Raw genomic sequence first — 11,813 nt, forward strand, 5'->3', positions numbered from 1 at the left:
CTTTTTCAATTGTTTGTGAATATATTTTAATCCATTGATAGATTTTGAAAATAGGATCATTTTCCCAAGACATTCTATAAATTCATTAACCTTTCTAACATTTCGAGAATAAGATTAAAAAATTTTGATTCTTAAAATATTTTATTTTTTAAATCTTATAATTACATTTTTATATACAATTAGATGAGCCAATTTATTTTGATAGAAATCAACTGAAAAATCAAAAGGAAAAAAGGGAAGAATAGCGGGAGTTCTCTGTGCAACCGGGGGGGGGGGGGGGCACAACCCACTAACCTCTCCTATGCGTTTCGTCGACAATCTATCAATGAGATCGGGAGCTATATGTCGCCTGAAATGATTCCTATTACAACTCGCCTACAAACCGCACTAGTTTTTCCCCATTTGTTTTATATCATGTTTTTTCACTAGTTTTGCATCGGTTTTCTTCTGGTATTATTTAGTTTTTCTTCTATTTTTCAGTGGTTTTCTTCGTTTCACCCTCTTGTTTTTTGTTTTTGTCTTTTTCTACAGTTTCCTTGTTTCTTTCTTTGGTTTTCACCGGTTTACTTTGTTTTTTTGCGTTTTTAAATTTTATTTTAATCTTCAGATACATAATTAACATTTATTAAATTATATATTTTGATGTCAACTTTTTTCATACACATTGTGCATTTTTTGTACACATATAAGGATTTTTAAATACATGATAAATAATTTTTTTCAGACATAAAGTACTTGTTTTGAAAACTTTTTTCAAATACATGTTGAAAGATTTTATTTTATGATATGAAATGTGTTTAAATTTTTTATTATGCAAATAATTTTATACACTTTTTTTTGAAATATTACAAACATTTTGATTGAAACGCGCGGACATTTTTTTAAATGTAACATACTTTTTTGAATGGTATGAAACTTTTCTGAACTGCGCAAACAATATTTTTATATTGTATATTATTTTGAATGGTTTATTCATATTTCTGTAAGTTACACGTGAATTGCTTGAAAAACATGATTTATTTAAATGCCACATAGATTGTTTTTGAATTGCTCATTCATTTTCTAAAAGTTGATCGAACATTTTTTTTACATTGCATTTTTAAAATGTAATAATCACTTTTTTAAATTAACTAATGTATTTCTTATAATATCTCTATTATTAAAGAGGGATCGAACGTCGTGATGATTCGACCTCATTCGATCCCCACCTCCCCTTTCCTACGACGACCATGACGTGATGGGCCACGCCCTTGGCATCCAAAATCCAAGCCCACCATCCCAAGGTAACCCAGTTGCACAGCCGGCCTGTCCGTTGTTTGGGTTACTCATGTCCCACGTTTTTTCCCCACGATCCAACCATCAGAAGCAAACTCACGCACACCCATCTCCCCCAGACCCCACCCCCGTACCTCTTCCCAACCGCCGATTCAGCCAGAAGTCGCCAATCTGCTCTTCCACTCCTTTATCCTCATCATATCGCCGCAAAGATCTCCTCTCCCACTCTCGTTCCCTTGCTACGGTGCAGATCTCATCCGTACTACAACCACAACGCCGTGGACACTGGACACCACCACCACATCCTTGGCGGCACTCCCTTCTGCTGGTGGCAGCTCAACGATTGCTTGCTACCGTTGTGGCACTGGCGGTTTATGATGCTGCTGGGTCACCGTTGTGGCGCCGCCGACGAACCGCGAGCCCGTACACCGGCGTTGTCCCCTCCGCGTGGGCCGACCTAGACGGAAGGCAACGGATCCAGCACCTTTCACCTCCAACGGCGCGGCCTCCTCAACTGAGCGGCGACGGCTGGACCTCCTCCGACTAGGTGGTAGGACGAAATCCATCCCTCTCTTGCTTCTTGAGTTGGTTCAACTTTTTTGGGCCGATTTGGTTTACTTGCATGGACGAAATCCCTTCCTCTCTTTACTTAATTCACTTGTGATCCAACCCTTGTATAAAATAGGGTACAAGACATAGGTAAAGATTGTTGAGGGTAGAATAAATAGGTACAGATCGTATGGTGTTGAATGTTCTTTACTTTTTCCTATATAAATACAACAACGATGTACATATAAAAGGTCTTCTTAGATGTAATTATATGGCATAGAAATAAGTCTTGCATGTGATTGTTAGCATGTTGGGTTTGTGAAGTGTGAGCAGTAGCCAACGCATATATTCCTTGTGTGATTTTGATAGCTTGGTGAGGAGCTCGATGCGGGAGGGCGACCTGCAGCAGCGTCGGCGACAGCGACAGACGACTCCCTTACCCTTGCACCCCATCTTCTCCATGTATCATGCACTCTCGCACCGGTATATGGCATACAAATAAGTCTTGCATGTGATTGTTAGCATGTTGGGTTTTTGAAGTATGAGCATAGCCAACGCATATATTCCTCATGTGATTTTGATAGCTTGGTGAGGAGCTCGATGCGGGAGGGCGACCTGCAGCAGCGTCGGCGGCAGCGACAGACGACTCCCTTACCCTTGCACCCCATCTTCTCCCTGTATCATGCACTCTCGCACCGGGGCACACCATCTTTGTCCTCTCTAATGGCTCCTCCCCCATCACTACTACTACACCGGTGTCATGCTAGCCGAGATTGTCGCCGGGGCCAACATAAGAGTAAGAGTTCATGACACATACGAGTTCTAAAATTACTGGTCTCAATGTTTAGTGCACCTAAAACTGCTTTGGTGCAGTAGAAAGAATGAGAAATATAGGGCCCAGCGGAGCAAAGGAAAAGTGTAACAGAAATTAGAGAGTTGGAGGGTTCTCAGACTATCAGAGATTGAAAAGCCCCAAGGATAAGAAGCATTTGGAGCTGCAAAAATGTGACATATATTTCTTTAAATATTCACATCATGTATTGTGACTGATTTTTCTTTTTGAAGGAACCAGGGATTAATTACAATTGGAAAATGTGACATATATTTCTTGAAATATTCACATCATGTACTGTGACTGATTTTCCTTTTTGAATGAACCGGGAACTAATTACAATTGGATGTAATCTCGACATATAGCTACGCCAACAGAGGTTGTTGGATGTCAACATCTAATCACAACATCTTTGTATTTATTACAAACTCTAATTTTCTTGGATTTACTAGCATTTTCATGGAAAGACAATACAGTATTTGTTTCCAATGGTATCAATTTGTATCACTGTTGTTGTATTCCATCTTGACTAGAGATTATGCTAGAATGAGTGAACTCCTACCATCCAACAATGTGAAGGTGAGACTTGTTTCTTTGTTTTCGAGGTGTTATGTAAAAATTATCATGACATGCGAAATCTGAATCTGGACAGTCTTTTATTCGTGCAACTGAAGTATGTGTGTACGGTGCCTTTTTGAATTGCCATGAAACTTGTACAAAGCGTCTATGAAAAAAATGTCATTTCTGCTGAGTAGTACTGTATCAACCAAATCCGAAAATAGTCATTGGAAATGATAAGTGCTTCACGAAGGCTGCAACATATTGTATCAAGTAGGAACTCGATGCTTGATTGGCAAAATTATGAAGTTTGTGCCATAAATGTAGATTGTACTGAAGGTTTCATGTTTGTGGCTCAGATTTTTGAATTTTTCACAAGTTCAATAGCAAACATGCGTGTACAAAAGTGTTTAGATGGCTGTCTGGATCAGTGCATGACCATGTAGATGTATCACTTAGCCTTTTGGTTTTAAATGCACGTATAGAATAAGCTGGTAAGATATGAACACCTATTTTTATTAACATGTTTACTTAGAAGTTCTCATGAAGTTTGAGAAATCTTCATGAGAATTGGTCTGACTATGTAATTAGAGACGCCATAATGAGCCGATGTTACATGTAAGATATTGAGGTAGTAGGCATGGAAATTTTATTGTTATTGAGCACTTTTATGTTACAGAATGCTATGTTCAGCTGTGCTCTGCACCTTGAGGAAGTTTTGCATGTCCCAAGATTGTTATGCATTATTTCTCAGTAATTGTACCAAGCATACTTAGAGATTGAGTTTGTGCTTGTGTTTTGGATTATCTACATTTTTTTTTTGCTCTGAAAGTGTGGAAATATATTAATATTTGATAAAAAAACAGGGCATAGTTTAATAGGCTAAACTCAACTTGCTGATTGCAGTTATCAAGCATATTGTGCAAGATTTCAAGTACAAACTTGGGCCATTGGACATAGGAGGAGTTAATTCTTATTGATTTGAGTTCAATGTCGTGTGAGCAGATTTGACTTTGTGATCACTATGTCAACTTATGCCTGCCACAATTCCTCGTGTTATAAATCTAATCTATGCTACTTGAGTATGCTGGGATCAGACCTAAAGCGGATAGCAACTGCTATATTAGTTGTCTCTCGCTTCAATGTTGGATCCTCTGCTCAGACTAGCATGGCTGGTGTTGTAGCCGTTGAGATGCACAACGCTCCGTCGCACCTACACAAGTGGTCGCACATTCTGTTTTTCTTGATGCTGATATAACAAAGGGAAAGGTTGCTAGACTTAACGAAGAACAAAACAGACGAACCATTCTGTCGGTCAGATTGAGGGAAGGTGTTGCAGGTTTCAAAACACATTGCAAAGTGTAGAGGAGATAAAGAGAATTAGGCTCGCGAGAAAGCCGAAGGAAGGGTAGAGTCAGTGGGGCACAATGGGACTAATGGAGGAATGAGTTGGATGACGAGTACAACAAAGAGGAATGGAGCTGAAGGTGGCATGACGGCCAGATTGCGAAGGAGAGCAAAATGGTATTGGTGTTTGCTGAGTCAATAGCATGTACTCCCTCCGCCCGGAAAAGCTTTTTTCGGACGGAGGGAGTACATAACTATCCCGTAGTAGTACTATTTTGTTAAATTTGTAAGTGTAAGACTGAAAATTCAATATGGCCCTCGGGCACCAATGCTCTTGCTTCCAATTTTCATAATTCCCATTTGTAAAAAACACACCACAAAAATCACACTGTAGTAATCTACATGTTTGTTGAGCCTATAAATCTTCATAAAATAATTGAGATTAATGCGGTTTGTGCAAAAATATGGGGTTGGTCATGTTTCTACATATTTCTATTTGCATTTCGTTAACTGGTGCTTGTTATTTTTGTACATAATGCATATCTCATTGTTATTATTTTTAACCTTTTGAGATGGTAACGAAGATCCAAACATGCATAGATGATTCTCCGGATGATTTTTTGTAGCCTGCACTAGGAACTCCCAAGAGCCAGAAGGTTGGGTTTGTACAAGATAACATTTGTTTGAACACACTCATAACCTGCATGTGACATACATGACGTAACTTATAGTGATGATTCGACAAATGTCTCTTTGTCCAATTTTGTTATATATCCCGTGGCAACGCACGGGCATTCGACTAGTATATGTAAAGATATCAATGTGACGAGTCCCCATGGTCGTTGCGCTTGTCCACTACCGGCTCGCTAGAGGCGACTCTCACCTAGAAGTCGCTACGAGCAATACATAGTCGTTCTGGGCGCAGCTATGTTCTGCCTTTTGCGACGCTCAGGCACGGCTTGCCTACAGCCTGAGGGTCGGGCTAGGAACCACTAATTGTGTCATGCTGATGTCACAATGACATCATGCATATTTTTATTTTCGTTTTTCGCTTTCTCTTTAATTTTATTTGTATTTCAAAATATTTTATATATTTTTTGAATTTTTTCAATGTTGTATTTGAAAAATGTTAAACCTGTATAGAGAAAAATATTTTTGATATATATAAAAGTATATAACATGAATGAAAAATGTATAAATGTTAATTATGTGTACCAAAAATGTTGATAACAATTAGCAGTCTCACATATTTCAAAATAAATGTATGTGGAATTAAAAAAATGTGTATTTAAGTTTAAAAAAAATGTTCATGTAATGTTCGTAAAATGTTTGATACATTCAATAAAAATTATGTCACATTTGAATAATTCTTCTCAAGCTTAACAAATGCGCTCATTATATTATCAAAAATTGTCTGTACAGTGTACACAAATGTTTATGTAGTTCAAAAAAAATGTTTTTTCAGTAAAAATATATTTGATCATGTATTTTATAAAAAATGTTTAATATATATTTAGAAAATATATTCAAAACATGTTTCTGTAAAAAAGTTAAAACTATACATGTATAATGTAAGTCATTTATAATAAATGTTTTACATGTATAAAAAATGTACAACATATGTGCAAAAGTAGACATGTGTTGAAAAAATAAACAAATAACTAAATAAAAAGAAAATCAAAGAAAAAACACCAAAAAACCAAAGAAAATAAAATAAAACCAAAGTATAAAGAAGAAGAAAAGGAGAAAAAAACATTGAAAATCAAAGAAGAAAAAAACATAAAGAAGAAAAAAACCGAAGAAAACTAGCAAAAAACACACACACAAAAAAGAAAATGAAAAGAAATAATAAAGAAAGCCGGACTGAACCGATCAAACGCAGCGATCGAACATGGATGAGCTAAGGCATGCATCGAACAACACGGCTAATTGGCCGGCCCGTAGTCGTTCGCCCGTAGACCATTCCTACGAATCGGTACCGGAGAGACATAGGGGCTGTATGGTTCCTAACCATACCTTGCCACACTTTGTCACACCTCATCTTAGGCAAATTTAATCAAGTTATGTAGGTGTTTGGTTTTAGCCACATCTAAGGCAAGATTTATTTTCCTGAGCAGTGAACCCCATATGTTATAGACATAAAAAGTGTGGGAAGATTCCCTTTAGTCAAACTGTGGCTAACAATTTATTAAGAATTAACTTAAGTAAGATAGGTGCAACAAATGTAGCAAAAATAATGTGGTATATATAGCAAAGATAGCCACAACCGCGAGTGGAAATACCAGATACGAGATCTCTGGTCATATCACACGAGTCCAAATTAATTGCTTTGTTTGAGGTTCAGCCTTTTTGCATAAAAAAGCTAGCCCAAACAAACGAGTGGCGTCCCATCTGAACCACACACTCACCCGCCGCGTGACAGCGCCAAAGACAAAACCATCACCCCTCCCCAATTCCAACCCTCTCTCTGCCTCACAGAAATCTCTCCCTCGCCCAAACCCTCGCCGCCGCCATGGCCGCAGCCACCTCCCCCGCCGTCGCATTCTCGGGCGCCGCCGCCGCCGCCGCCGCCATACCCAAACCCGCCCGCCAGCCTCTCCCGCGCCACCAGCCCGCCTCGCGCCGCGCGCTCCCCGCCCGCATCGTCAGGTGCTGCGCCGCGTCCCCCGCCGCCACCTCCGTCGCGCCTCCCGCCACCGCGCTCCGGCCGTGGGGCCCCTCCGAGCCCCGCAAGGGCGCCGACATCCTCGTCGAGGCGCTGGAGCGCTGCGGCATCGTCGACGTCTTCGCCTACCCTGGCGGCGCGTCCATGGAGATCCACCAGGCGCTGACGCGCTCGCCAGTCATCACCAACCACCTCTTCCGCCACGAGCAGGGGGAGGCGTTCGCGGCGTCCGGGTACGCCCGCGCGTCCGGCCGCGTCGGCGTCTGCGTCGCCACCTCCGGCCCGGGGGCCACCAACCTCGTCTCCGCGCTCGCCGACGCTCTCCTCGACTCCATCCCCATGGTCGCCATCACGGGCCAGGTCCCCCGCCGCATGATCGGCACGGATGCGTTCCAGGAGACGCCCATCGTGGAGGTCACGCGCTCCATCACCAAGCACAACTACCTGGTCCTTGACGTGGAGGATATCCCCCGCGTCATCCAGGAAGCCTTCTTCCTCGCATCCTCTGGCCGCCCGGGGCCGGTGCTGGTTGATATCCCCAAGGACATCCAGCAGCAGATGGCTGTGCCTGTCTGGGACACGCCGATGAGTTTGCCAGGGTACATCGCCCGCCTGCCCAAGCCACCATCTACTGAATCGCTTGAGCAGGTCCTGCGTCTGGTTGGCGAGTCACGGCGCCCAATTCTGTATGTTGGTGGTGGCTGCGCTGCATCTGGTGAGGAGTTGCGCCGCTTTGTTGAGCTCACTGGGATTCCAGTTACAACTACTCTTATGGGCCTTGGCAACTTCCCCAGTGACGACCCACTGTCTCTGCGCATGCTGGGGATGCATGGCACTGTGTATGCAAATTATGCAGTAGATAAGGCTGACCTGTTGCTTGCATTTGGTGTGCGGTTTGATGATCGTGTGACCGGGAAAATCGAGGCTTTTGCAAGCAGGTCCAAGATTGTGCACATTGACATTGACCCAGCTGAGATTGGCAAGAACAAGCAGCCACATGTCTCCATTTGTGCAGATGTTAAGCTTGCTTTACAGGGGTTGAATGCTCTATTAAATGGGAGCAAAGCACAACAGGGTCTGGATTTTGGTCCATGGCACAAGGAGTTGGATCAGCAGAAGAGGGAGTTTCCTCTAGGATTCAAGACTTTTGGTGAGGCCATCCCGCCGCAATATGCTATCCAGGTACTGGATGAGCTGACAAAAGGGGAGGCGATCATTGCCACCGGTGTTGGGCAGCATCAGATGTGGGCGGCTCAGTATTACACTTACAAGCGGCCACGGCAGTGGCTGTCTTCATCCGGTTTGGGTGCAATGGGATTTGGGTTGCCAGCTGCAGCTGGCGCTGCTGTGGCCAACCCAGGTGTTACAGTTGTTGACATTGATGGGGATGGTAGTTTCCTCATGAACATTCAGGAGTTGGCGTTGATCCGTATTGAGAACCTCCCAGTGAAGGTGATGATATTGAACAACCAGCATCTGGGAATGGTGGTGCAGTGGGAGGATAGGTTTTACAAGGCCAACCGGGCGCACACATACCTTGGCAACCCAGAAAATGAGAGTGAGATATATCCAGATTTTGTGACGATTGCTAAAGGATTCAACGTTCCGGCAGTTCGTGTGACGAAGAAGAGCGAAGTCACTGCAGCAATCAAGAAGATGCTTGAGACCCCAGGGCCATACTTGTTGGATATCATTGTCCCGCATCAGGAGCACGTGCTGCCTATGATCCCAAGCGGTGGTGCTTTTAAGGACATGATCATGGAGGGTGATGGCAGGACCTCGTACTGAAATTTCGACCTACAAGACCTACAAGTGTGACATGCGCAATCAGCATGATACCTGCGTGTTGTATCAACTACTGGGGGTTCAACTGTGAACCATGCGTTTTCTAGTTTGCTTGTTTCATTCATATAAGCTTGTGTTACTTAGTTCCGAACCGTGTAGTTTTGTAGTCTCTGTTCTCTTTTGTAGGGATGTGCTGTCATAAGATATCATGCAAGTTTCTTGTCCTACATATCAATAATAAGCACTTCCATGGAATAATTCTCAGTTCTGTTTTGAATTTCACATCTTCTCACGAACAGTGTGCTGGTTCCTTTCTGTTACTTTACATGCCTGCCGTGTCAGGTTATGACATAACGACCGATGGAGGAATGGAGGGTGGTCGGCTGGTTTTAGACGGGGAATTGAAACATTTTTCTGGAAGAAATCTGAATACAGTTGGGAGGGGAAATGGAAGCATATATTTATCGAGCCCGCTATCCAGGCTAATTTATCAAGCACTAGACAGTGTAGGGTGTTGGCATTCTTCTCTTCCTTGATATCCGGCTTGAGAGGAGAGATTGAGGCTTCGGCTGTGTTGGTTGCTGATTTCTACAGCATTTTGAGAGAGAGAGAGAGATGTTGCAACTGTGTTTTGTCTTGGTTGCTTGTACAGAGAAAGAGATGACATTTAGAGATATGCAGATCGTTTACCAGTTGTGCTGCGTTTATTCGTACTGATTGTTGTTATTGTTGCTATCATGTGCAAATTGTTGTGATGGAAAATCAACAAAATTTTGATATTTTGCAAAGCGAGTTGGATTGAATGATTTGAGAAATGGTGACTTGTTGAGTGGCCTTGAGAATTGGTGTTTCATAGGTGTGCAGTTGGTAATGAAAGGCGGCGGCTTGAAATTTCCGAAAGGCAGGCAATGATACTTTCTGAAAGTGATGTTTTTTCTTCCAGGTTTCCGGTGGAACAAGTCTACGTTGAGCCAATGTTTGTCAGCTTATTCTGCTCTTTAGTTTCAGTTGTTTTGTTCACAGATTGCTGGGCAGAGCCCCATGATCGGCTGAGCCTCCAGGAGATCCTTGATTGCTCGACTGCGGATACGTTGAATCCTTTAAAATACTATAAGCTCCCTAGTTTTAGTTTTAGAGAACTGAGAATCAATTGAGGGCAACATTAGCGATTTTGGCTTCCGATTTTGACTGGGTCGCCTCCCTGGGCCTCTACAGTTTTGTGGGCCCTATATGTAAGTGCCCCAGTGTTGTGGGCTTTCTGGTCTTTTCTGATGAAAGCGGCGTGGTGGCTGGGGGCTTTAGAATATTTCATTGATTAACTAAAACAAATCAGATCCCTTTTTCCTGCTTCATGTGTGTTTGACCAATCTTTTTTTAAAATTTCTTTGATTTATATTTGATGGAGTAAATCTGGCTGTGTCAACGGTAGTCCATTCGAAACCTGGAAATCGAAATCATTGTACTGCAGGTCTGTTGCCTGTTAGTTTGTTCTTATATAAGATCTTTGACAGTTTATGAATTTGTCTTTGGAATTTGTATAAAGTTTCACAGATAGACAGGCCCTGTTGTTAAATACGTTCGTGCAATTAAGTGTAAACATATCTGCCAGTGATTTTTCTCGGCTCGCATTAGTACGCATAAATTTTTAGCACTTCTCTGAATTTTCTCATATGCAGACCACCTATGAAAAAAACGACATGCAAGTAAATAAAACGATTTCAGGTTCATTTAGTAGCAAACCGTTTTTATGTCCTTTAAAAATCAATTAGCAGAGCCACTCCATTCACCGGTCAGCAGAAAAGAAGCATGTGTGTGTTTTTGGGCTATCATAGAGCTAAATAAATTTGATTCCCATCTGTAATGTTCATCGTTGTTTACATCAGTGTTGGCTGTCGTGTGGTCGTGGAGACTAGCCTGTTCAGACAATATGTTTGACAAGAGTGTTGTTTTGTGAGATGCGGATGCGGTGCTTGCATCTGTACTTGTTTTTGTGAATACCAGTTAGATGATCAGTTTTTGTGCACTTCTTGCCATGAATGGCTGTTAAATTGTCACTTTTTAGGAACTTGTTGCCGTAATATCAATTAAATAATCAATTTTTGTGCATGGTATATCAATTAGATGGTCATTTTTTCTAGAGAGATGTCTATACATGCCAATGCAATGTTCAGAGTTGTTCAAGGTCTCGACGGCGCGGCAAAGCGCGTCCTATGCTTCTAGTTTAAGATGACAACCAAACACGACCCAAGTGTATGCTATGCTCATCCGGTTGGTCCTTGTTGATGTTCAATGGGCGTGTCTCCATGGGCATCGACGGCGACAATGTTATCTTCTTCAACTGTCTGCTATATGCTCATTGGCATTTTGAAACTTTGCAAGCAAGGTCGATAACTTGGTCTGGGGATGTTGACGCCCCTATGTATCTAGATTAGGGTGATGCTCCCGCCAGTATTTTTTGGACGATTATCAACATTTGCGGCTGGTATACTATTGTGGCTAATCAACAAGGTTTTTTTGTGTGTGGCTAATCAACAAGGTTTGGCGCTCGATGTTTTTTTAATGTATTTCGATGACTCAATTTCTACGTCTGAACATTTCATTGAGCCAAGAGGCAGAACAACAGGTCACATGTAACCGCCAGTGAAAAAGGTTCAAAGAGAAAAAAGATCGAACGACAGCGAGTTTGATTGCATTTTCGACAAGATACACGAGGCATAGTCGATCCTGTGCTTTCTGATTTGGATTTTTTTTTCCGGATGAGATTTGAAACTTTCTTGTGCTTTTTTTAACATTAGTACAGAT

At 42.1% G+C, this 11,813-nt stretch overlaps 1 protein-coding gene and 1 long non-coding RNA gene across 2 annotated transcripts; both read left to right on the plus strand.

The window, feature by feature from the left end:
* Nucleotides 1–1,386: 1,386 nt before the first annotated feature.
* On the plus strand, nucleotides 1,387–3,008 carry LOC123138094 (uncharacterized). The gene is made up of 3 exons (XR_006468877.1): nucleotides 1,387–1,825; nucleotides 2,194–2,307; nucleotides 2,409–3,008. It is a non-coding gene; the product is annotated as an uncharacterized lncRNA (long non-coding RNA).
* A 3,982-nt stretch (nucleotides 3,009–6,990) lies between these two features.
* Nucleotides 6,991–9,269, plus strand: LOC123138095 (acetolactate synthase 1, chloroplastic). The gene has a single exon (XM_044558002.1). It carries the CDS (start codon nucleotides 7,074–7,076, stop codon nucleotides 9,012–9,014), a length of 1,941 nt encoding a protein of 646 aa, XP_044413937.1. The 5' UTR covers nucleotides 6,991–7,073; the 3' UTR covers nucleotides 9,015–9,269.
* Nucleotides 9,270–11,813: the final 2,544 nt, after the last annotated feature.

The sequence above is a fragment of the Triticum aestivum genome, chromosome 6B (assembly GCF_018294505.1).
Source record: "Triticum aestivum cultivar Chinese Spring chromosome 6B, IWGSC CS RefSeq v2.1, whole genome shotgun sequence".
In the NCBI taxonomy this organism is placed as follows: Eukaryota; Viridiplantae; Streptophyta; class Magnoliopsida; order Poales; family Poaceae; genus Triticum; species Triticum aestivum.